Below are 27794 nucleotides of genomic sequence, written 5' to 3' on the forward strand. Positions count from 1 at the left end.
ATCATAAAATCTTTACTGTCATAATTTCTTTACTGTCACGTTTAACCAATTTAATGCATCCTTGGTTGATAAAAGTCTTAATATTAATAATAAAAAGATCATACTGACCCAAACTTTTAACAGTAGCTGTATATTTTTAAGAGCTTACCAGCAGGTTTGAGTTTTGCTCCATTAATGTCCAAGTCCACTGCTTTACTGACAAGGATACCGGACTCATAACCAGACTCTCTGCTCTCTGTTTCAAGGGAAAATACAGCACAAATGCAGAACAATAAAATGCATCTAAGGTCAGACTGGCCCTCTTTGCTCTATTTCATTTAACTAATCCAAATAGACATGCTTTCAGTATCCAAATGCTGTTAATGCAATTCTTCTGGTAACACCTGCCAACTTAAATGGTAAAACCTCACATAAACACAAGGACCAGGCGTTCCCCTGGGATTGAGTTTTGGCACATGGGTGCTTCTTGACCGTGTGTGTATTAGTGCTGCAGACCACACGTGCGTGAATGTGAGGTAGTCTCATTGAATGGTAATCCCCCAGTAATATAAGCTTACTCGACCTTGCCAGCAGATCTGTAGGTGCGCATTTCAAGTAGATCAACAGCTGTCTTAGTAAAGCAGTGTGCCAAAGAGAGCACACATCGATCCAAATGTAAGAAAAGGGATGTGTACTGAAAGAACAAGAGTGTGCTTCTTACTGTTGATGTATGGGGCGGTGAAGATGTATATGTCATTGTCCAGACTCCTTTTGTAAAAACTTGAGTCATAGGTCTCTGAATTTTCACCCCATTCTTCCCCAGCACTGAGAAAAAGAGAGAAAGCGAGAGAATATTAAACCTTTTTACTTGAATTTTTGTTCACTTTCCTACAAATACAATAAGAAGAAAGATTAAATTATAACTGTGTAAATTAAATCGCTGAGGCTTCCATCTATGAATATAAATATCAAGCAATTAATAAATTAATTTAAAGTGCAGAAATAAGTCTCAGAGAGGTGACATAAATCTCAAGATAAGTATTAATATTACAGCATATCAGGAATTATTTTACAGAAAATAAAATAAAGCCACACCATATAAAGTAAATAAGACTGCATTTATGAGGTTCAAGCAAAAAAAAAAAAAAAAAAAATATATATATATATATATATATATGATTGTGGGGAAAAAATATTATTTATAAAGTTAATCAGCAATGACACATCAATGTCTATGATAAGTAATAACAATACAACATGCCAGACATTTGAGGAAGAGGAGAATCTGAAAGTGACAAGTGGAAAATCTCAGCCATGTCAAGCAAACCTTATATTTCCCCCAGAGAAACAATGATTAGCAGTATATACATGCTGTTCAGTGCCAGAAAACACAAAAGGATTGTGGTTGGTGCTGTTAAGCTCCAAAAAAGACAAAGAAAACAGGTATTTTGTTTTTGGAACCGAGGTGAGTAAATATGAACTGCAAATAAGTGCACCACAATAGCTTCTTAAACACAGTCCTGCTGTTTTACACCACCAGAGTAAGTTTATAAACTCAGCCACTCGCTCTCATAGATTTGAGCTAATAAAGACAGGAGAAAGAAAGCGAGAGCTGCACATGGCTCCTATAAGAAATCTCAAAAGAATCACTCTGTACTAGAAACATCCTCTGAAACATCCTCTCTCACTCTTTCTTTCAGTCTCAACCGCAGACCCCTGAGGGGTTTGCAGACAGAGGAAAGATCGTAAAGAATTTAGCACATCTCACACACACTTGCACACATGGGGATGGAGAAGTGAACATATTTCACACAACTGAAACTTACCTTTTAGGATACACACGTGTAATGCCGCCATCTGTAGCCACAAAGCGTGCCAAAACTCCATCTCTAGTTAAATTTTAAAAAAAAGACGTCAGTATGTTAAGCATGCAGTTTAGAAGTTTCCCAAAGACCCCAAACAGAAACCAAGCAACTCTAGCTCTAGCTGTAACTAGCTTTACACCTGTGAGTGTTTTGTTTAGGTATTCTAGCCTTGTACTTTAAATTAAATTACGTTAAGAACGTTCCCGAGTAACTAATAACACATTCAGCCTCCAAATAAGAAAAACATAATGGAATATTTGGGTCATTCCTCAGTGTACAAATTTAACTGAAACACCATTTGTTAAATTGAAAACACAATTTTGAAATGTGTCACATGCATTAAGAACTGTGTTTTGGGACTACCACATGGTTGGGTTCTTTAATCCTGGTAATAATTGCTAGACTCTTGAGTTTGCTTTTGACAATAAGACAGCAGTCTTATTCATGTCAGGACTCTAAATAGAGCTTTGTGTTCAGCAGTTATACGAAGGCGTCTCTCTGGTCTGCAGAGATCTTTGTGCTTGAAAACTTGAGGCATTTAACACAGACGTAGAAGAGTGTCTTATGTTGTTCCATGTGTGTGTTTTTTGCTGTAAACTTACACATTCTGATCCTTCCAGACATTGACGAGGTCTGCTGTGAGACCGGCGTCCAGCAGCAACCGGTTTACAAGAGTGAGATTACCTGAACAATACAGACAAAGAGAAAGGAAAGTCTTTATAGTCAATAGTTTTGGATTATGTCATGGAAAACAGGATTTTCCCATGTTCAAACTTCCCTGTTGACCCAGAATGTGGAAACTAACTGCAAAACTAAATAAATCTTTATGACTGTGACAATCATTTAAACAAAACAGTTGAAATGAAAAAAAAACAAAACAAAAAAAAACTAGAAATTGTAAAACAGATGTGGTTTGTCAGTCTAGTGTATACATATTGTTATGTTGCTAATCATAATTCTACATAAACATACATACATATATACACACAAACCTACCTTACTTCTCAGGAGAAAAATAATGCTTATTAAGCAAAGATCTTTGGGTGTGTTCATGAGTTAGCGCTAGCATCTCTTTACTGAAAAGAGTGAGTCATGATGGGTAAGAGCATTAGTATGACAGCGCTGGAGTCATTACAGAGCAGACTAATCAATTACATTGTGATTAAACAGAGCGCTGGCAGGGGTCACCTTCACAGACGGCAGGACCGCCACACACGCTGACATCATTTGAGCGGGAATCAACCTGACTCAGCCACTAAAAGAGAGTAATCTGAGCTCCCTCACCTCTGATATCACTACATCATGTTTTCAAAAAATAACCACAGTGGTTTGTGTTTACAAAAGGTGGTGTTATGCAAGGGGCAGAAAAAGTATTTGAAAATTTGATGTCCAGTTGGTTTGATTACATCAGGATTAATATCACTGCAAAAATGACGCATAAAACACTTGAACATTTAACTATAAACAAAAGAAAGTACACTGAGGGTGCTTCTATGTTCAGTTGAATTTAACATTCATACTGAATACTGTTTTACTGTATTCTGTGCTACACACTGAATATATATATTTATGACTGCACGGTAAATTGCATGTTATTGTCATGCACATCTCGTCAGTAAAGCCGGTTCTGTAATTAGTAGTAAATCTCCAACACGTGCTTACAGATGGAGTAGCATTTAATACACAGAGCCATAGTTCACTGACAAACTATTCAATATAGCGTTCAGAGTCAGAACAGCCGGCATTGTAGTCTTCTCTCCCAGGATCAGGAAACAGTCCTCCATAAAATGCGAGGCACACATCTGAATATTTGGGTTGAACTGTTCTGGAACAGTGTTGTGAATACAACTTAACCACTGACTTCTAGTAGTGTCCTCATTTGAATCAGAATGAGCTTTATTGCCAGGTATGTTCACACATACGAGGAATTTGTTTTCGTGACAGAGCTCCGCAGTGCAACATAACAGCGACAGAACAAAAAACACAATAAGGAATAAAAAATACAAAAAAATACAAATAGGTGGGTAAGGATTGACAATATACAAATTGACAATGTATGGCAGGTATATTAAAAAGAGCATTTATGTATGTACATGTATATTATGTGGAAAAATTGTAACTGTACGCTAAGTATGTGTGTTGGATAAATAAGTGTATGTGTATATAAATATAAATATAAGTAGTATAGTGTGTTCCATGTATGTACATGTATATTATGTGCAAAAGATTTGGAAGGCCAAACTAAGTATTTCCACTTCCACAGCGAAACACACAGCGACTTCACAACATGGCAACAATACTACAGCGAGAATAAAAGTTACGGCTTCTGTCTTTGCGTGAACATTTTGGCAGCGTTATGCAAATCTTCCCACATAGTGACGTAGATGTGGGGAAGTGTTTAAATGAGGCATTTTAGGAGGGTGTGGATGAGTCTTAACTTTTATAAAGAATATCTCTTTGGGTTTGAGACTTTAGTCTTTGCAACTTTAGCGATCTTATCTAATCACTAACAGCTTGTAACACTCCAAAGAGAAAGAAAAACTTGAAATGTCATCATATGACCCCTTTAATGTTAGGTGGGATTAATCATGAATATTTGTGATTAATTTCAGAAACAAATGTGATTAGTTATTTTTTTATCGATTGACAGCACTAATAAATACATTAATAAGCAAGCAGAGCTTATAGTCATCACACGAGAAAAGAAAGGTCAAGTTGAGCTTATTACACTGTGGGACAGCGCTCACACTAAGATGGATAAATGTGTTCAGGTTTGCACTCACACAGAGGATCATTTGGAGTTTTCCTGTCAATGTACTCATTGAAGTCCATCAGAAACTGGGTGTTGTTGAACAAGACTTTGAGATCCTTGCAGTATTCCCTGAAAAACACTATTAGTGTTTAATCACAGAAAAACACACAATCAGTTTGATGACCACAGTGAGGCCTGCGTATTCAAGTAGTGTCTGTCACCAAACATTTCTGCTGCCGTGTCTGTGGGATCCATTGTTAAGGGGAGTGAAGTTTGGGTCTGAAGGTGTGAATTTATAGGCCTTCAGAGACTAATGGAGTCTAGATACAGTCCACATAAACCTGTCACGACTAAACCCTGTGGGAGATTTGCGGTTTCTGCTCTGTGTGTGTGTGTGTGTGTGTGTGTGTGTGTGTTACCTGGGTGCAATAAAGGTGTACCCATATTCCTCAAATTTCTCCTGCTGCATGGTTTCAAAGGCTACAGAGAGAGAGAGAGATTTAAATATGTTTAGACAGCATATTGAAAACATTTAAAACTATCTAGCTATGTCAATATTTAGTAATTCAGAGATTATAGATGGTAGCTTTTCCCTACAAAAATATGGCTATGTCTCTGGCTATGTTTGACAAATTTCATATTTTTTTTGTGGACAAGATATTAGACTAGATATTCCCTCTCCTTGTCAAGATCCCTCTGTTCCTCCACTCTTCACCAGTAAACTCTTTATTGTAAACCCTCTGGATCTTACTAAGACATTCTTACTCCTCAATCTTTTAAACATATTTTTGAGGTGATTGGCCCTACTGTTCTTAAGATTACGAATGCTGCCTTGAAATGGCAATGGTTCCAGATGACATGAAGCATGCAATTGTAAATCCACTTCTTAAAAAGTCTAATTTAGATCTGACAATGCTGACTAATTTCAGACCTGTCTCAAATCTCTCTTTTAAGTCAAAACATTTTGAGAAAATAGTGTTTCAACAACTACAGAGCTTTCTCTTTAAAAACAATATTTTCGAAGTGTTCCAGTCAGGTTTTAGGAAAAAACATTCCACAGAAACAGCACTAGTTAAGGTTCTGAATTATATTTTACTGACTATCAATGCTGCCAAATCTGCTGTGTTGGCGCTGTTAGATCTGAAGGTGGCATTTGATAGAATTGACCACTCTGTTTTAATTTCTGGTTTGAAGCACTGGATGGGCATTCAGGGTAATGCTCTCAAATGATTTCCATTCTATTTTAACCATAGAAGGTTCTCTGTTAGTGTTGGTGAATTTACTTCAGATGCAGCTCCCCTTACGTGCGGTGTCCCTCAAGGCTCTATTCTCGCTCCAATATTAATCTCTTTGCATATGCTTCCCCTGGGGTCGATTTTTAGGAAATATAGTCAAAGCCAGTTTTTCCATCTCAGAGTCTTAGCTAAAGTGAAACCATTTCTTTCTTTTAAGGACTCTGAAACAGTCATTCAAGCTTTTATTTCAACAAGGCTCAAATTCTGTAATTCCCTTTAAATGGGTATTAATCAAGAATCTTTTAATCGACTTCAAATGGTGAAACCTTATTGGTGTGTGTAAACGAGAGCATATTACCCCAGTATTTACATCTTTGCATTGGCTCCCAATTTGTTATAGAATTTTAAACTCTGAATGGGTAAAGTCCTGTATATCTGTCTGATTTATTATCTTCTCACAATCCTGGAAGGTCTCTTAGGTCTTCCAACCAGAGACTATTAAAAGTTCCACGGGCTAAACTGAAATCAAGAGGCGACCGAGCCTTTGCTGTTGCTGCTCCGAAACTCTGGAACAGCCTACCAGTTTCTATTAGAACTGCCTCTACACTGAATGAGTTTACAGCCAAACTCAAAACCCATCTTTTTTTCTGGCTTTTGACTGTAGTTAATTGTGCTGTGTCAGCTTTGTTCTGTGCTGTAATTTATGTTGTTCTGAGTGCTAATGTTATTGATATTTGATTGATTGTACAGCACCTTGGTCAACAATCTTTGTTTTTGTTGGTGCTATATAAATAAAGTTAATTGAGAACTACCCAAGGGAAATTCTAGTAATTATGGTATAACAAAATGTCATTTCATTGTATATGTACATCTCAACTGTTTTAATTCAAATGTACTAGTGTTTCCCTGCTGTATGCATAAATATGCCTAAAACAGCTTTAACTGGTTCAAGATAGCCTCATAGCCTTGCCAAGTTGGTCTTCAGTTGGATTAACTGGTATCCACAGCCCCAAACTCACTAAAAGCAGACCAAAGACCAGCATTGGAGACCATCAAACCATTTTAGGCTGGTTTAAGATTTTTTTTTTTTAAAATAGGGATATAACATATCAGTATTTTAGCAGACATAGTAATCTCTAGTTACTGGTATCAGCATTGTCCATTGAACAAAATAAAAAAATATATAAAAACAGATGATTTGACTGAAAACGTTTTACAGGAAAAGCTGGCATCTTAAACAAAAGCAGTAATTAACTGCATGCAAAGTGAATTATTAGTAAAAAAAAAAATAAAAATAAGAAATGCACTTTTGAAAAGAGACATTCTTTTTGATAAAACACACACATAGATGTGACATGACCACTCTGAAAAAAAGGATAAAAAAGATGCATGCAAATGACACTGAAAATAAATGATACAACAACTGATAAATAAAATAAAGCACGAAGGTCTGAGAAGAGAAGGGTGCAGTACTTGCCCTTGGTCCCTGTGGTGAAAATCCAACCAATCAGAAGACAAAGAGAAAGACAAAATTACCACAGTCCATCACAGTCCCAAAAGACATCCAAAATTGTGAACCGGATACTCTGAAAACAGCATTTCACATAAAAAAGTTCTCATGGAGACGATGACGGTTTCAGATTAAGCAAAAGCCTGGACACACAACAAAGATGTGAGTTTGATATTACAGCATGAAGAAATGGATGCAGACAGTCCTTTCCATTCAACACAGAGAGTTACGAGAGGAGTGAGCGGAGAGTTTGGCAGGCATGGTAAAATAATTCTGACGCTTGATGAAAACATCAAATGACACGATGGTTGAACAAATTGGCATGTGGTATGCACGATCAGCCAAAAAAAAAATAAAAAAAGGTCAGCCAGCGTTTGGTGAAGTCACATCAAACTCTCTTTGTACATCAAAGGTGCACACGCAATCAGCCATTGATGTGAGCCAGTAGATCAAAACAGAACCAGACCATCTAAGCATAGAGGAGATCTTGATTTGCCTGGGAACTTCCGGACTGCACGTTCAACCAACCAAACAAAGGATTTACCCTAATATTTGTTATAACAATGAAAATCAACTGTGATTGTAAAAAAAATCTATATAAACAAAAGAGATAGACAAACTCAAAACAGTTGGTCTTGGTATATTGTTGAGAACTGATGGGTTGCTGTGCGTACACAACATTGTGTTCTTGGCTCAGGCAATTGCTTGCAAAATCGAATAAAAGATGAAACACTATAGAACTAAAATTAATAAAGTAGTGCTAGATCCAATTTACATATTTTTACTAAAGCCATGAAATGCCAATGCATTATTGAATTTACTGGGTCAAGGTGTGCATTTATTGGCTAATTTTAAACAGCTTTGAATTTAGAGCCAGAAATATTAATGTTTTATTTTTTCAGCGTTCATCAAATCTGGCCCTGGAGGTCCATTGTCCTGCTGAGTTTAAATTCAACCATAATCAAACACACCAGAGTAAGCAAATTGTGTTCTTCAGGTTTGGAGCTAAGCTCTGCGGGACAGCAAACCTCCAGGGCCAGATTTGAAGAACCGTGTTTGATATGTTTAAGTGATGCCCTTAAAGGCTATGCTTAGGAGTTTTAGTATTCAACTTTGGTGGTTTTTAACATATTTCTAAGTGATCTGACTAAAGAGCTTCACTTGGCAGATGACTAAAAGGCCAAAACAATTTCACTGACTGAAAGAGGGATCAAATCATATCTAGAGACCAGAATATCACATTCTTGATGGTGGGCTATCTTGACTTGGGCTACTAAGCAACCACCAAGAAACTTAAAATGTGTTTTAAATCAGGAACATTGTTCAATTAAATATAGCAGGTCCTAAACGTGGAAGTCGTTGCACAGAATCTGTGAAAGCTGTTATTGTTAACTAAAACCAAAACTATAAAAAAATATTTCTAATTTCTAATTCCAAGTTGGAATTGATAAAAAAAAAAAAAAAAAAAAAAAAAAATGAAAGTTTAAATTTTAAGTTGTAATTATTAATTACTAAAATGTCTATCAAAATGAAAACTGAAAATATTAATAAATACTGTAACAGAATATAAATACTGTTAAAATAACAGTGGATCTGACTAGCAGCATGAAAGGGATTGCAAATACCATCAAACATAATCTGTGGCCTTGTCATCTGCGTCTATACACAGTCCCTCATTAGCTCTGCTTTCGTTATAGCCATTAGCAGAGCTTCTGATCCGAAAAACCATGACCCACCATCACCGGCTGATAAAAGACAGGGAGGCCGGCATGATATGGTTTGTGCATGTCAAAACAGGGTTGTATTAGACCTTTGTTTGTGTGCAAATGGGTGTTTAAAGCTTCTGTCAAAGGTGTCAATGAATTAATGGCCACACATCTGCTCTGAATTTGCCGTCAATATAATTAGCAACATGTCAGATTCTTTTCTTCTCAAACTAAGGCTCTCAGCATCTCTGATCTCCAACAAAACAATTTCCACTGCAACAAATCATTTTCTTTCTCAATCTTTTTGTCTTGTTTTCCAGTGCAAACATCAAAACATTTTTAAATGAACTTACATTTACTTGAGAAGATATTAAGTCTTGTTTTCTGAAAAAAAAGAAAACAATATCTGCCAATATCTTCTTTTTTTCAAATTTCTTGTTTTAAGCATAAACTCTAAAAATACTAAATATACAAAAATACAAAAATACTAAATATGTTTAATACTGTTCACCCCCCAAAACGATAATTCTAAAGATAACTATGATGATAACTATATCAGCGTCTTCGCCAACAGATGACAATGTTCTATTTAGTATAAATTCACACTGCTGCTATGTAGTCGGTCACTTTAAATGTCAGTCTTTTAAAGCAGGATGGATTCTGATTGGCTACCAATGTTTTTATCGTTCATCCGATGGGAAAAAAATAGTTTTTAAAAGTGTTATCGTTACAGTTATGGTGTTAACTCCGCTATACTACATATAAAACTATATCTTTTGTTATCATAATAGTTATCCTCCTTGGTGTGAAAGAGCGTTAAGACCATCATTTTTTGCAGTGTTAAGTTCTTGGTGACACACACATGTGAGGTTAATCAAGCAGAAACATCCACAACTTCTAAGATCCAGTCAAGTTCAGAGTCTGCCAGGTCCAAGCACCCGAGTCCATCATCACAGTTTTCAGTTACGACCAGCCATAAGGACACATCCCTCGAGAGAACTTCACGTTCACCTGTTCTTCTCATTATTTGCTCTACATGGCTCCCAAAAGCCACACTTCTCTAGTTCTGCCTTTCTGAAGTTTACATTCGGCTGTCGGCTTTAGTCATACAAGCCCTGTGGAGCTCCCAGAGTGCAAAGTCGGGCTCCTAAGGTATCCAGGAGCACTCTGAAGACCACCGCAAAACCTGACCCCTGCGCCGCTGCCTCTTTCCCCTTTCTCAATAACCACATGGACCTGCCTTTTTACGAGCCCGTAAACCTATGCCAGGATCCTTTATGACAAGAAATTGAGAGAGAGGGAATAAGAGGAGGAAGAGAGAGAAACAGATACCACATCTCACACATATCTGCAGTAGCACACGGCAGGATTTCAGAAATATCAGTTTTAGCACATTAACACGCACAAACACGCTCGCACATAATAAATTAGACATGACAATTAAAATTGGAGTACAAATACAGCTTGTGAGGCGAAAGTTTCCTCAAAGAGCTGATTGTTACTGCTTACAAGCCACAATATGACCTTATGTGGCCCTTCCAGGCTTAAAAACCTGCTTTACTCATTGTTTCACAAGCTAAAATTTCCATTGTTGGCTTTCTAACATGTACAGTAATGACTCAAGTTAAAGCTATGTGATCTTACAAAGCACTGTTATGCTAAAATAATTATGCTGATGAACAGTGAGAAGGGGGAAAGGCTTCTGGCTCAGAGCTCTGCATTCTTCTCCATAATTCATCTCACAAGCCTTCATGCTACGGGCCTGAATGATACAACTAATAGTGTGGCTTGATGTGGAGAGGTGTGCTATTACTTTTCAGTGCAATTAGGCTTATGATTATTTCAAACACACACTAAAAGTGTTTTCAGTTTTTAATAATTGGAATAAAGCTGAATAAAAACAAAAATTGGAAAAGCTTACTTTGCTAACTGAAATCATTAATTTAAAATAGTAAAATTACTAAAAAAAAAAAAACTAATAAAAATTATGAAAGTACATAAAAATACAAAATAAATTAAAGTGATCTAGTGCTGTCAAGTCGATTAATCGCGATTAATCACATCCAAAGTAAACGTGTACATAATATATGTGTGTGTTCTGTTTATACGTATATATAAATATACACATATACATGTATATATTTAAGGAATGTATGTAATATATATTTCTATTTCTATATATATATTTCTATCATATAGAAATAGAAATATATATTACATACATTCCTTAAATATATACATGTATATGTGTATATTTATATATACATATACACAGAACACACACATATATTATGTACACGTATATATACATATATATATATAGACACACACATATGCGTGCATAAATACTTCTTAAATATATAACAGGACACACGTAAACAAACTTTTATTTTGGATGTAAATAATCACAATTAATCAAAATGACATCACTATAAAACTAGAAAATATATATAAAAAAGCTTATTCAAAATATTAATAGGTACTATTACTAGTAAAAAATAACACTGCTCAGAACACCTCTTCTTCAACCACATAGCAACACCCTAGAAATGTGTGGTGGTTTGCACTTGCATGGGCAATAAAAAAAAATTAAACATTAAAAGTCCACATTTTCAAGATTTTTTTTTTTTTTTTTACTTATCTGTGCATGCATATTTAGACAAGCACCAAACACTGTTTAATAATCGGTCAATGTTACACAGACCATGCATAACAGAACATAGGTAACTCAAACAAACGGATGCGTTAAGCATAGAAAATGTAACTTAAAATCATGCATAAATGAATGTCAATAAATGGCTAAAATCAGGAGAACACACAGTTAGGGGAACAGTAAAAGACAAAGAGGTAGTACTTGCCCCATTGAGCTGTGCCATTTAAAGATGGAAAGGAAGAAAGGATAGACCAGAGAAAGACTTAGTGTTTTGTACATGTGCATTTACTGTATGTAGAATAAATGTGTGTGCAGACTTCTCTGGGAATGTTTATCTTCTTTGGTTTAAGGAATAGTCACCATTCTGACATTTTTAAATTAAACACATTTTCTGATTCCAGAAAGAATCATTCTTTTGATCCGGTTCTTTTCAGGAACGACTGATCTGATTGTCGAATTCACCTCTCTGATTCGAATGCCGATAATGACTTTGGTCTGTTCGTAAAGCTTCAGAAGACTTCTATATACTACAAGAGCCATTTAGGCTACATACTGTATAATCATATAGTGATGTTTTATGTACTATAAACATTCATTATATGAAAAGGAGCAACATAAAACATCCAGAAAAATAATGGCAATTTTCATTTATGGATGATCTATTCCTTTAAAGAATGTTCTGGCTTAAGTACAAGTTAAGCTCTATCGACAGCATCTGTCAATTACCACGGAAATAGAAGTCTATGGTGCATCGAGATACGATTCAAAATCATTTTCAACTCAGTTTGCTAAATTGACAGCAAGCCATATGCCATCGACAGAGCTCAACCTGAAAATATTCCTCCAAATGAGCTGAGTGTCTGTGTGTGCAGATCTGGAGCTCAGCAGCACATGTCCAGAGGGGAGGGAGCGTTCGCAGTCTCTCTCTTCCCAGCCGGGGCCCCTGTGTGCTGGGGAGAGTCAGATCAAACGCCTGGCTACACTGCTCAGGATGGGTGGAGACCAGCTGGACCTAAGTTTAATACAGAGAGCAGCCCTGACAATCGAGGTCACACAGACAGACCTCTCTCGCGAGCCGATGAGAAATATTTGCTAGCGGTCTCAACTATTTCATAAAACAATAGCTTTGCATGCCGAAGGCTCTATCTGATCTTTAGTAAATGATAGTGTGTTTGCTCAACGTGGGGAGCTGGTCTGTGTGTTCTGGGCGAACAGACGGTACTCACACATGGCTTGTTTTATAGTGTCCCCCAGGTTTGCCTCGATGTAATGCAGACTGTATTCAGGCAAAACCAAGGCCAGGCTGCAGAACACCCACACACAGAGGAAAAAGACAACATGTTTTATACATACAAATACTTAGGAGGGTTATGAAACGCTTTGCATAGGTAAAGCCAACAAACCACCTGTAGTCTGTCCCATTAACCGGCGCCCAGGTGTACGTCCTGATTCCTCGATCAATGTATCTCTGATATTGCAAATAAAAGGTGTAACTGAAACAAGTATGGGGAAAATTATAGAAAAAGAATTATAGAAGAGCAACGCACCTCATCTTGAGATTTCACAAGTGTTTCTATTGTTTTCTCCCCAGGGTCCCTGTCAATCATCCAAGTCCGTATCTGAGAAAACAAGAGAGATATGAATAATCAGTGTGAACTATAGTAATGATGGCATTACCATGGTACTTTGACTTTTACACTGGTAGTACAATGTTAAGTAAGTTACTCTAAAAAGTAATTAATTACTCCAGTTAAACAATACAAGGATAGACATAAAGTGGCTCTTTTAATTATTTCAAATAAATCATATAAAATTACATAAATTATTCTTGAACTGGCCAAAGTATTTACAAGGAGAAAGTTACATATATAATACATATATATTAACATTAAATGTTACATTTGGACAGTAAATCCACTATTGATTTATAAGGATTTTTCTATAGTCTATAGAGCATTTAATGCAATTACATGAGAAGTAACAAATTAAATTACAGTAATCCTTTACTTTACTTTTTTTACATTCAGTCATTTAGCAGAAGCTCTTATCCAAAGCAACTTCCAAATAAGGATAACAGAAGCAATCAAAACCAACAAAAGAGCAGTAATACACAAATGCTATGACAAGTCGCATTTAGTCTAACGCAGTACATGTAGCAAGGTTCAAATGGCAATCAAAGTACAGCAATTAATTATTTATTTAAACAGCTCTATTATCATTTTTTATCTGCAAATGCATTTCATTTTGTAAAAAGCTCTGTGACTTTGTGTGGTCAGGAATTATATCCACTACTATCATAAATCACTACTATCTAAGCTAACTATGCATCCCTTGAGCAAAAGGGTGTTTTCAGCACATGTTTTGTAACAGAAATGTAAGCATTTGGAAGTATTGAAATACCACACATGAAATCAAAACCTCTCAGGTGTTTCATCAGCATAGCAATAAAATAAAACAGGTGACATCACGCTATTTGTGTTTGTACTGTATGTGTGTGCTGTGGCATACCTGGACTTTAATGTCATTTTCCAGCTCAGCATCCAGAAAATCCAGTGTAACAGGCTCCTGGAATTTGGGGTTCTAAAGAGGAACCAAATGATGTTAACATTTCTCTCTATATAGTTTACTTTTAGCTTTGGGTTGAGTGTTAATGTACTCCAGGTCTACAATACATCACAGTGAAAGTTTCTGTTGAGCTATAGAAATATACAGTGTTTAAAAAGTTCATTTATGCAGGCATAAATCTGATTAATATGTTCTTCTACAGAGAGAAGGAAGAAAATAAATTAAACTCAGTCCTTTCATGGAAAAAAAAAGTATTTTATTTATATTTAATCTCCTTTGTGTCTCCTTTTCATAAACATTCAAATTTTTTGAATACTATAGAAATTAAGAGATTGTGAGTAGAAGATTGTGTTTCTGTGAACAGAAGCTGTGAAAAGTCAAGATTTCTGTATTTAACTATGTTAAGTTTTAACATAAAATAACCAAATTAAATCTAAATGTATTATATTATAAAATATAAAATTTAAACAGTTTAAAAACCTATTTCTTTACATTTCGCTGTCAAAATATGATTCATGTTTTTGAGTAAGAACCATGAAGCTATTAAAATCTAGATTGCTTAACAAAACTTTGCCTCACTCCATTTTAGGAGGTAATATTGTCTGTCCAATAAAGAATGTTTGCTCTTGGTAACAAATGTTTTTGTTCATCTGTATGTATCTTGCGTCACATTGCTCATGTACACATTAACAACCCTGGCACCTACATCAAATCTATGATGTGAGAAAAGCTATAAGGTGAAGTGAGGCAATCAGACTCTTACATGCAACATGCAACATGTAGAGCGAGCATGAACACAGTCACAGGAGAGGATGAGCAGGACAGAATCAAGAACAGAGACAATGAAGAAATAACATGAGACAAAACAATCACAGTGAAGAAAGAAAGAAAGACAGACAGACAGACAGACAGAAAGAAAGACAGACAGACAGACATGCAATTAATGAAAGACAGACAGATGAAAGGAAGAAAGAAGATGGACAGATGGACAGAAGAAAGAAAGACAAGGGAAGATAGAAAGACAGAACAAAAGAAAGAAAGGTGGACAGAAGAAAGACAAGCAATGAAAGAAAGAAAGACAGACAAGAAAAAAGGATGAAAGAAATTATGAAAAGAAAGAAAGAAAGACAGATGGACAAAAGAAAGATGGACAGAAGAAAAACAAGTGATAAAAAAGTCAAACAGAAGAAAGAAAGAAAGAAAGGTGGAGAGGTGGACAGATAGACAGAAGAAAGACAAGCAATGAAAGAAAGAAAGACAGATGAGACAGAAGGATGAAAGAAATGATGAAAAGAAAAAAGAAAGAAAGAAAGAAAGATGGACAGAAGAAAGACAAGTGATGAAAGAAAGTCAAACAGAAGAAAGAAAGAAAGAAAGAAAGAAAGAAAGAAAAGATGGACAGAAGAAAGAAAGACAAGGGAGGAGAGAAAAGAAGGCAGACGGATGAAAGAAAGCAACAGACGGATGGATGAAAGAAAGAAAGATGGACAGAAGTAAGAAAAACAAGTGATGAAAGAAAGAGACAAAGAAAGAGAAAGAAAGAAAGAAAGACAAGGAAGTAGAGAAAGAAAGAAAGAAAAAAGAAAGAGACATATAATTGAGATCAAAATCAAAGGGAAAGCAGTGAATATGAAAGCAGGAGAGTAATGAGAGACAGACAACACTGGAGAAGGATTTCAAAGTGTCGGGGTCACCCTCTGCTCCTCTACTGGCACCCGGGGGACCTCCACATCACCCAGATATGACTGACATGTGTCGGCTTCCTGAGCCTGAGAGAGCCTGCTGAAAACTATATCTGGCACTTCTTATATAGGCTGTGAAAATATGTAAACTATTTTCTGCCATGTGCGAAGCTATTCTGCGCTTGAATGCCAGACATAAACGTGTCATGTCACAGATGATGTGGGCGTCGCTGCTTATTTTGACTGCGATAATAATAGCACACCGCTAAGAGTCACGGTGTCTAACCCCATTATCACACTAATTACACTGTACAAGAGAGAGATACTGAACTCCACAAAAAAGGCCTCATTAAAAACCATCTCATGCACACAACTACTGATCTGAAGCATGGAGCATACAGTGGCTCCGAGCCAAAAATAGCCACTTGCTCTTTTCTTGCTGAGATAACATAAAAAAACAAAAAAAAACAGAATGTCTTAATACTTAACATCCCCTTAAAGTATTTGGACATATACGGCATTTTTAAAAACAGCATTAATATAATATAATATAATAAGAAAAGTAGTCTCTATAAATAAATAAATCGAAACAAATAAATACATACATTTCTTAAAACATATTTAATTTTTGGGATGTTGTTTTAGAAAGTTCAATACTTTTAAATAATTACATTTACATAAATAAATAAATGGTTTTAACTAATTATAATTCAAATTAAATTATTTATTTATTAATTTGTTTATTTTTTTGGGAAGGTTGTTTTAGTAGCAGTCAGTTCCCTTAAAGGGTTTCACTAAGTATCACAATGGTTTTATACAGAATCCTCATTGCTTTATTTAAATAAATATTTAAATATTTCTTTATTTAAATATTTTGCCTTTCTATTTTTTTAAGTATGCAAATACTTCCTGGGGCCACTTCAATCAACAAAAACAAAGTATTATTTTAAAACGCTGTCATAGAATCTACAGAGTTACCATCTTTAGCCAGTCCAAACATCTTTCATGCAGAATACGCTGACCAAGAATCAGTAATTTTTATAAACAGGAAAGGAGGATTTATACAAGTTCCTGCGTGTCCCGCCCAAATCCCTCCCTCTCCCTGAATCACACAGGCAATGCCAGTTTTACGAAACATGTAACATATGAAACAAACCAGATGTATGATAATCACAAAAAAACAGACCTATGATCTATGTGATACAAAACAAGCATTGCATTACTAAAAATCAATATTTGAAAGGAAATCCTTTTTCATTCCAAGTCAAAAAAAAAAAAAGAAAAGAAACATTTTGCCGATTAGGAGCCAAAAAAAGCAGCAAAATTTGTGACACATGTCAGGCAGTCAATTCCCCCATAACGCCACTGTAGGACAGGCAATGTACCGTCTCAGCAAACATTTTTCCTTTCCCTTTTCTCCTTCTCATTTTTCACTCGTGTGTTTTCCCTTGGACAGTAAATCATCTTTTCGTTGTTCACATTACAAATGGAGGTCAAGCGAGAACACAGATCTGCCATATGAAGAAATCATTACTGAATCCTTCAAGATTATAAGCACATGACACAAATACCAACTGTTTGAGAAACGCATTGGATGTGAGTGCTGAACATGCTACAGTAGGCTGAACTCTGTTATATCTGGTAATGGTTGGAACACATAAAAACAATTATCTTTCTGATCCACCAGACAGGAAATATCTCGATGAACTCTCACTCTGTAGACACAAACAAACATCAGATGGCATGCTAGCACTCCTGATAACCACTACACACACTTACTGAAGTCATATCTCCACTGAAAACACCAGCATGACTGATCATAAGCATATGCTGTGTTTTGGGTGCTGGTTTGGACATGCTGTGTTGGTGCGCTGGTGTCCCCACTAGGCTGCTAAACTAGCTTAACTAGCAGGGTTGGACTACTACCATTTAAAAGTTTGGTATATATACAGTACAGACCAAAAGTTTGGACACACCTTCTCATTCAAAGAGTTTTTTTTTTCATGACTATGAAAATTGTAGATTCACACTGAAGGCATCAAAACTATGAATTAACACATGTGGAATTATATATGGAATTATATACATAACAAAAAAGTGTTAAACAACTGAAAATATGTCATATTCTAGGTTCTTCAAACTAGCCACCTTTTGCTTTGATTACTGCTTTGCACACTCTTGGCATTCTCTTGATGAGCTTCAAGAGGTAGTCACCTGAAATGGTCTTCCAACAGTCTTGAAGGAGTTCCCCGAGAGATGCTTAGCACTTGTTGGCCCTTTTGCCTTCTGTCTGCGGTCCAGCTCACCCCTAAACCATCTCGATTGGGTTCAGGTCCGGTGACTGTGGAGGCCGGGTCATCTGGCGCAGCACCCCATCACTCTCCTTCTTGGTCAAATAGCCCTTGATGCCTTCAGTGTGACTCTACAGTTTTCATAGTCATGAAAATAAAGAAAACCCTTTGAATGAAAAGGTGTGTCCAAACTTTTGGTCTGTACTTTATATATATATATATATATATATATATATATATATATATATATATATATATATATATATATATATATATATATATATATATTTTTTTTTTTTTTTTTTTTTTAATACTTTTCATTCAGCAAGGGTGCATTAAATCACCAGAAGTGACAGTAGAGACCTTTTCATTGCTACAAAAATATTTCAAATTAAGAAATGAAAAGTTTAAATGAAAAGAAAAATTATTTTTGCGCTTGTTTTCCCCACATTCTTTTTTTATTTTCAGGATTAAAACAAAATAAACCCAAATAAACAAACAAATAAATAAATATAAGTAGTAATGATAATAATAAGACTATTGAAACTTTTATCTCACAATTCTGAGGTGTGAGATGTAAATTAAAATTGTAAGAAAAAAGTCAGAACTGATAGATAAAATGTTACCTTTTTTATATATAAATAAAAAAATAAAACCTTTTTGTAAGATGTAAGCTCGGAATTCAGGGGAAAAAAAGTCAAAATTGCAAGATGTAACCTTGGGAATGTGAGGAAAAAGATTCATAATTATATTAATGTCTCACAATTTTGCTTGCATTTCTGACTTGTGTGTTCTATAGTCAAAACTCCAAGAAAAAAGTCAGAATTGAGAGATAAAAAAGTTTATCTTATATATATATATTATAACTTATTCCAGAAGAAAAAAAGAATTGCAAGATGTAACCTAGAAGAAAAATCTGAATGTTAATTAATTTTAAATTCAAATTTAAATTTATATAAATAAATGAAGTCTACGATTTCCTTTTTTATTCTGCCTATGGTGGAAAATTGAAAAAAAATAAATTAAGGCTAAAAGAAATTGGAATGGATTTATTTATTCTTCCTCTTGCTGAAAACATGTGTTGTGTAAGAAATACTTATATGTAGCATAACTATCACAAACTCTGCGATTCTGGGTTCTAAAACTAGAGTAAGCTCAGTAATGGTATTTGGTAATATACTGTATGCACTACAGTAAAATGCCTCTAAGATTACGGTTAGGAAGGCTTACTAGATATCGTACTACAACTATAGGCGCCAAACGAGCTATTGAGCACTATTTCACTGTATTTCTATGACAGAACAGATCTACCACAGTTTGCATGGTCTCACCTCGGGGAACGTAAGAGCAAGCTTTTTACTTAGCCTGCGTTGACGGCTCTGAATCCTGTTCTAATGAGAAAATATGAAGAGGATTTCAGTGGAAACAGAAATAGGGTTATTTATGGGTGCCAAAAACTGACTTAAGCCTTGAAAGAGACCACACTTGTTAATGCTGTTATTGTAAAACACGGTAATCCATCATAGATGAGAACGTTTGAAAAAGAAATAAAAGTGCATGCTATAAATCGATTCCCATCGTGTAGGCCTTCCTACTGTTTGAACACAATTATTTCGATCTCTGGCAAGCAGACAACATATGGCTGACATACTAAGAGGGTTTGTTCAATTTCTGCTCTGTCAAAATCAAATTAGCCCTTCCTGCAGTGTTCAAAGTCTCCTTGAAAGACTCTCCGAAGTTCGTTCGGAGTGGTTGCTTTCTCTTAACTTTAGCAGACAAATTCAGTCATGTGTTTTGCACCGCTGGATGCTGGTGGAGCACTTTGAACTGTTTCCAGTAGATCTAGCACCCCATGGTTTAGTGGCTTGTGTTTGCATATCAGCACTGCTCAGGGTTAAGTACGGCATCCACGGTTCAGAGATTCAATCCATGCCTACGTGTCTCTCTCAATCAGCCTGCTGATCTGCGGCCACACCAGATCGCATCTCACCATCTGTCCTTGAGAGATCAAGCGTTCAGATGTGATCAGAGTCGGCTAGCTAATCTAAAGTCAAACCGACCGGATCACAAAGCCTGTTTCGCAAATGGAGTCTGCTGCGAGCAATAACTCTGTCGTTTATGTTTGTCATAGCACATGCATTTCGTTCATTTTTATGCCTTTAATGATTTAGGTGAGCTCATTAAAAAAAAGCATTGTTCGCGAGTTATGTTAAGAGTTTGTTTCGGTAAAGTTTTTTCCGTATGAACGATGGAGAGTGGAAGAAATCTTCTAGTCTTAGTCGTTTCTTTTAATGCAAAAGCTAGTAGATGGAATTTTGAGGCAAGATGGAAATAAGTCATAACATTGGTTCTAACTGACGCCAAGGACGGAAATGTGTTCTCTATGCTGGATTTGACTGGCTTGTGGACTGAAGTTAATATTCTCCATATATAAGACCTGGAGCTTTGTTATTTTAATGCCGATTTAACAGCAAACATCATACTTCTCTGACCCAATATTTCAGCAATAACACTGACATGTTTCAGCACTTGCCCTAACTCACAAGCCAGGTGTCCTCAGGCAGTTACACATCAGGACTCAACATAAGGATTTTTTCCAGCTGGTACGGTTGGGGCCGTGTTTCATCTTTTTACCTGTCCTGTTAAAATGTACTGTTATACACACACTTATATACGTACATACATACATACATACATATATATATATATATATATATATATATATATATATATATATATATATATATATATATATATATATATATATATATATATATATATATATATATATATATATATATATGTTAAGCAGGACAACAGTTTTCAGCATTGATAATAATAAGGAATACATTTTAAAAACAATAATAATATATTAAAATAGAAAACCGTTACTTTTTAAATCTTAAATTTTGCAATATAACATTTAAAGCAATACCATAAATGCATGACAGTTTAAAAGTTTGGGGTTTACTTTATTATTTTTTTATTGCTTTAAATGTAATATTGCAAAGGTTTACTATAATTAAAAAGAAGCGGTTTTCTCTTTTAATATATTTTTAATATTTTAAAATGTATCCATTATTATTATCAATGCTGAAAACTTTTGTCCTGCTTAATATTTTTGTAAAAACAGTGATAGTTTTTTTCAGGATTTTTTAAAGAATAGAAGGTTTAAAAAAATATTTATTTAAAATAGTCAAAACAAATGTAGATTTCTTGTAATAATTTTAAAGTATTCACTGATTAATTCATGCATACTTGCTGAATAAAAGTATTTAATTTGATTTTTAATTTATTTTTTAAATACAATTTCATTTTAATACAATTAATACAATTCTTTAGAGTTTTAATTAGCAATAATAACAACAACAACAAATGTACATACCATAAGCACACAAAAATATCTTATAACTTCCTATAACTATGTAAAAAAAGTCCTAAACTGCAAATTAAAAGCAAATCATTATTATTATCATTATTATTTTGGAAAGCAATGGAATATGGTGCAAAACATTACAATTTAGTTTGACACTTCCATTACTATCACAAGTCACAATTTCAACAACAACAAAAAACTACATTAGCATGCTGGATAACATTACCTTGGTTACATACTTCAAATTAGCATAATCATATAGCATAGATACATCACCCAAAACCAAATGTTTACGATGAATGTTAGATCTCACACTGGCCCAGAGTCATCCTTATTGTCGAGTCCTGCACATGTATAACTCTTTGCGATTGCATTCTGAGCTTAAATCAGAAAACGTCTAAACGATTTTCAATCTACAGCAATCCAGACATAATATATTTAATGCATTTTACCTCCTTAACTTGCGAGACTGTCATGGTGGGCTGGGACTGTCTGAGACTGGGGTGATGGACGGTGCTTTTACCATCCAGACCGAGGATAAACTATGACCCTGAACACATACACATGATCTCTTTTCTCTTTCACATTCTTTGTTTAAAAGATGAAAAACAGACTGGCCTATGTGTGTGGCTGGATGCCAGAATCAAAGGAACCTGCAAACAGACTTATATGTAAAAAGTGTTGTAGAGTTGCATTGAGAAACATGTATGCAGGTTCGCTGCCAGAAGCACGGCGTATTACTTTGGGCGATTTGAAAAGCTCACCCAGCAGAGGGGCTTGTGTGCTCCGATCCAAAGAAAAAGCTATGTGAGTGGCTGCTTACAGACCGCAAATGCCTGTTCGTACATTCTAAATCTACAGCTTTACATATGAGGTCAGATACACTTGTCAATAACGATATGAGCTGAATCACTCGCAGATGATTGATCTTCCCATTGGGTCATGGGATAGATAAATGTAATGTGGTATTACCTATAAAAAAATATATGAATAGAAGGAAAAAAGGGATAATATAAGGGCTATTAGGGTCAGGGGTGCTGGACTGGGGGTAAAACCAGTACTGATTACCAGGGCCCCAAAGGAAGAGAGGGCCCTTGAAAAGTCTGGAATATATATTTTCGAGGGGAGGGGGCCCATTAGGACTGCCTATGCATAGGGCCCGGGATCTTGTGCAGCGTGCATCTTGTGCATCATTAATTGAATTGTGGGAGATTAAATGAATACTTGTACAACTTAAAGTATCAATGCAATATTTGGAAGAAAAAAAAATCTATGAGATTACATTAATATCAAATCATATTTGCAAAGCTCTAAATTACACCACCCTTCAAAATTTTAAGGTCAGCAAGATTTTGATCTTTTGGGCTGCATTTATTGGATCATACTATAATATTGTGAAATATAATGACAATTTAAAATAAATGTTTTCCATTTTAATATATTTTAAAATATATTTTACTTGTGTGCAAGCAAAGCTGAATTTTCAGCCTCATTACTCCAGTCTTCAGTGTCACATGATCCTTCAGAAATCATTCTACAATGCTGATTTATTGAAAGAAATGTAATAGATTTAGTTATTTTCAACCAGCAGTTGAGTAAAATGTTTAACCCAACCGCTGGGTCAGAACAACCCAATCGCTGGGTTTGTCCATATTTTACTTATTTTCACTGACCCCGAAATTTTAAACAGTAGAGAGTATGTTGCAATTTCTCCAAACAATTATTTAAGGCCAATTATACTGTATTGTCATGAGACCATTGTTAAAAAAAATCCATATATGGACAGCTTTTAGGTTTTAGTGCAACCTTTTTCATGGATTTCATTCTCTTACAACCTGTTCATCAATGCCAAATCCAATATGCCACCAAAGCTGAGAGCAACAATACTCAGAAGAGCTTTATCAATTGTGAATTTCAATGGCACAATCATTACTTAAACTTGGTCCTCTGTGATACCGAACATATGCTTGATATAAATGCATACATGAAAACACAGACATGTATACATGCCATTCAAAGTCACACACACACTCACACACATGTAGGTTAGAATGAACATAAATATGCAGCACATATACACAGACAAAAAGGAAGGGGGATATAGTGATAGAGAGAGATACAACAACTACAAATGTTAAAATACCACCAATTTCAAACGTATTAGACAAGTATGTCATGGTTTCCCACCACAAACAGCCATAAATGGGTCATAAATGTGTTGTGATGTCATATTTGAGGTATTTGGGTAGAGAAAATGCTTCGGTACCTTTGGTTGCAGGTTTGGATGGAGCAGCACGTAACCGTTAGGATCAATTGCGAAATAATATCCATTAGGACCAATCTGAAATGAAATAAGAGGAGAACAGTGAGGACACCTCCAAAAAGAAGACCACCATCAAACCCAAATCCCTGCTTGGACCGAATGGGCCTGGTTCCTCCGAGATGTGGTGGTTAATCCCTCACTAGCGGGTTACTGTCTAAAATCCCCCGAGAACATCGATCCGAGCTGTCAATCACCCCCGAGCACTTAGAGTTAATCAAATGTGTCGGTTCATCTGGAAACATTCCTTTGAGCTTAACAGAAAATCACAACCATTTACAAATCAAATGTAAGTACAAGCAGATGTAATGTACAAGGGCTTACGTCCTCTTAAGAGTGATCTTACTGTAAGGAGGCGAAACCGCAAGCCGGCAGACCGCAGAACAATAGCGCATTTATCTTATGCGTGCTGTGTTATTCTTATTACAGCGACTCAAAGAGTCCGCAAAGAAAACATCTAACGCATGAGCTTCGCTTTGTTCTCTTATAAATTGAATTATGTAGCATTCAAGGAATAGTTCACCCTAAATGAAAACTCGTCGCCGTTTACGCGCCCTCACGTCGTCCCGAAACCAGATTTTCTTTCTTCTCAAGTTTTTTTCCTCTTGCAATGAAAAGCAAATAGGGCTGTCAAGCACCAAATCTGAGAATAAAGTACCATAAAAGCACCATAAAAATAGTGCTTGTAACTCAAACGCTATATACTGTCTTTTGAAGCCTTACAATTCTCGGCTGTCGTGTCTTAGACATCAAACTGGTGCGGCACGACTGACACTTCAGATTTTATTCTACACTACTGTTCAAAAGTTTGCGGTTGGTAAGATTTGTTATGTTTTACAAAGTCTCTTATGTTCACCAAGGATGCATTCATTTGATCAAAACACAGTAAAACTGTAAAATATTATTACGATTTAAAATAACAGTTTTATAATTTAATATAACTTAAAAAGTAATTTATTCCTGTGATCAAAGCTGAATTTTCAGCAGCGATTAATCCAGTCTTCAGTGTCACATGATCCTTCAGACATCATTCTTATATTCTGATTTAGAGCTCACAAAACATTTGTTATTATGAAAATTATGAAAATAGTTGTCCTTTATTTTTTTCCAGGATTCATTAATGATTAGAATATTCAGCAGAAAAGCTGAATATTTTCAAATAAAAATAGTTTGTAACACTATAAACGTTTTTGTTACTTTTTATGAACTTTAAATGGAGGCCCATTACAGCTACTGAAAAAAAAAAGCTAAAAGCGACTTTTTATCTCACATATAAAAATAATTTATGTCATGCAATTCTGAGAAAAAAAGTCGCAATTCTGAAAAAAAATTTGTATACAAACTCGCAATTCCGAGATAAAAAGTCACAATTACCTTTTTTTTTTTTTTTTTATTCAGTGGCGGAAACGGGCTTCCATAATGCGTCCTTCCTGAACAAAAGTAATTTCTTTCAGAAAACCTTACACAGCTCAAACTTTTGTATTTTGTATTGAAAAATTTATTCACATTTCCACTTAAAAAAAAAATAATAATCAACACTTTTGTATGATTATTTTATGATGCTTTTTTTTTGTTATTTTTGGAGCTTGTCTTTAAGTCCTCATTCACATTGTTTTTTTTTTTCGTTTTTTTTGTTTTTTCAAAAAACAAAACAAACAAACAAAACGTGAACATTCATCATATCATTGTTGTTTCACAGAAGAAAAGCGTATTTGGATAATTTGGGTTTAAAATGAATAAGGGTGAGTAAATAATGACAGAATATTCATTTTAGGTCAACTATTCTTTTTAAATATATTTTGTATGTTTTTATTAGACTGCAACACAAACCGCATGAAATGCTGAATATACGTGAGTTGAACTAGTATGTGTTTGTGGTACTCACTGTGAAGCGGGGCGTCAATCTTTTGATATCATCCAGAGACACATCCACCCCCATCACTCCTAAAATCAACTGGTTCTGATGCTAAAGGAGAGATCATAAAACACAAAGTTTTTACTCTGACTTTTAATAGACTGACATTTATAAACAAATAGTGAGGCAAAACTACAGCTGGAAAGCATAAAACCTTGAATGAGAATTCACAAGATCACAAACTGTTGCATTTGGGCAAAAATAACCACCATGGAATTACGTGAAGGTGTAGAGCAACACATCTAAACGGCCTCAATGCTCGTCAACCATACAGGAAATAGATATTGACCTTATCAAAGCAGCCAGTGACGCAGTTGGTGAGTGGAAAGTAACGGCAGCTTTCAGAGGTCAAGCGGTTTAGGAGACAAACAACATACGAATCCTTCGACCCCCAACTAGGAAACTTTAGGATAAGATACTGTATTTAATTTCCATATCTGCTACTTATGTCGTGTTGCTGAGAAGGTCACTGTCCACATGGTTATTACATTCAAGAGATAATAAGGTTTACACGTTTGCTTCAGTAGAAGCTTTATCCCCATTAAACGTGACAAAAATAGTAGTTTGTTTCAAGAATTGGGCTATTATTAGAGTATTGGGTCTGTTAATGACACATCTGGTGTTCTGGTCTGTGTTCATTCGAATTTTTCATTCCCACTTTTGGGGCTCAGTTTGAAATATTGTTCTTGTTTGTGCACTTAAGGACCGATATGTACAAAAAGTTTTAAATTCAAAAATAAAAATGTATGTTACAACATGTTCACATATCAGAAATAATCTTTGCATTTTCTACAAAGGCTGCTGTTAATTTAGAGAGAATGTAAACCTTTTACAGTAAATACATACATACATAAATACATTGTGCGCACAATTTACTAATTCATTCTCTCGATTTTTAAATCTTGTACACGATTTAGCAAATCGAGGGAACAAATTAGTAAATCATGCGGACAATGTATAAATCGAGGGAACGAAATAGCAAATCGAGCACACCATGTGTGGTGCTCCATACAAGTCAGACTTTTTTCCTTGTAAAAACGTCAGAATAGGAAGATAAACTCACAGCTCTGTGAACACAGACTTTCCCCCCTTTACAACTAGCAATTGTGAGAATTGTGAGTCAAAAAAAAAGACCAAAACAAAAAGACCCTGCAGATTTGCTAGAAAAAAAGTCAGAATTGTGAGATAAAAACTTTTTTTTTCTTTTTATTCTGTGGTGGAAAGGGGCTTCCATTGAAAATAATTATTTTAAATTGTAATAATATTTTACAATATTACTGGTTTTACTGTATTTTTCATCAAATAAAATAGGCAATATAACAGACTTCTTTCAAAAACTTAGAATTTTTTTTTTACCAACCTTAGTTTATGTGGATTTAATATATCTAATAATATACTGTATGTATAAAATGATGTTCAAGATTTTATAAAATTTTGTCCTGTTTGGTCACCCGTTTTACTCTGAAGTAGCTGAAATAGATATGTTTGGATTTTTCAGTCATTACATGATTCCCATTCAGCAGCATTAATTATTTCTCTTTCATATAAAATTCTGAAAGGTGATACTGTACAAATAAAGAGTTTGTGGGGGTTTCCAAACTTTTTATCTCAGGAAATCAACTGGAAAATCGAAATAAACGATGACCTGACCTGGTTTCGAGATCCCCCCTCCCTGGATCTGGTCTTGTTGAACACAGGTAGAGTGCCTGTGATGACTAGGCCCAACTCCTAAGGTCATGAAGAGAACAAAAAACAATCAAGCACAATGCACTTTCACAATTTCTATGATGTTTATTAAAAAGGAGGCTGTACCAGAGCATCCAGGTACACGTTGGTCCACTGCACTTGTTTGGCATCTGCAAGGACCATTGGCCTGCCCAAAACATCTAGATACTCCTACACAGCATTGAACAACACAGTGCAATCAATGACTGGTCATCCTTAG

The 27794-nt window shown here is 35.3% G+C and overlaps 1 protein-coding gene across 4 annotated transcripts in view; it reads right to left on the reverse strand.

Moving 5' to 3' along the window:
* LOC132101667 (voltage-dependent calcium channel subunit alpha-2/delta-1) overlaps nt 1–27794 on the reverse strand; it is a 94932-nt gene that overhangs the window by 10282 nt on the left and 56856 nt on the right. For 2 of the 4 annotated variants that reach the window (XM_059506782.1, XM_059506784.1), the window contains exons 15-28: nt 27662–27745; nt 27500–27577; nt 25820–25900; nt 23881–23955; nt 14209–14280; nt 13248–13319; nt 13107–13168; nt 12927–13003; nt 5016–5076; nt 4628–4725; nt 2447–2528; nt 1806–1868; nt 701–804; nt 149–235 (exon numbers count right to left, since the gene is read on the reverse strand). In XM_059506782.1, the coding sequence (XP_059362765.1) occupies nt 149–235; nt 701–804; nt 1806–1868; nt 2447–2528; nt 4628–4725; nt 5016–5076; nt 12927–13003; nt 13107–13168; nt 13248–13319; nt 14209–14280; nt 23881–23955; nt 25820–25900; nt 27500–27577; nt 27662–27745 (1096 nt within the window). Of the gene's footprint in view, nt 1–148; nt 236–700; nt 805–1805; nt 1869–2446; nt 2529–4627; nt 4726–5015; nt 5077–12917; nt 13004–13106; nt 13169–13247; nt 13320–14208; nt 14281–23880; nt 23956–25819; nt 25901–27499; nt 27578–27661; nt 27746–27794 lie in introns of all 4 variants that reach the window. The other 2 variants (XM_059506780.1, XM_059506783.1) reach the window with 1 other exon arrangement.

The sequence above is a fragment of the Carassius carassius genome, chromosome 23 (genome assembly GCF_963082965.1).
Source record: "Carassius carassius chromosome 23, fCarCar2.1, whole genome shotgun sequence".
Classification (NCBI taxonomy): domain Eukaryota; kingdom Metazoa; phylum Chordata; class Actinopteri; order Cypriniformes; family Cyprinidae; genus Carassius; species Carassius carassius.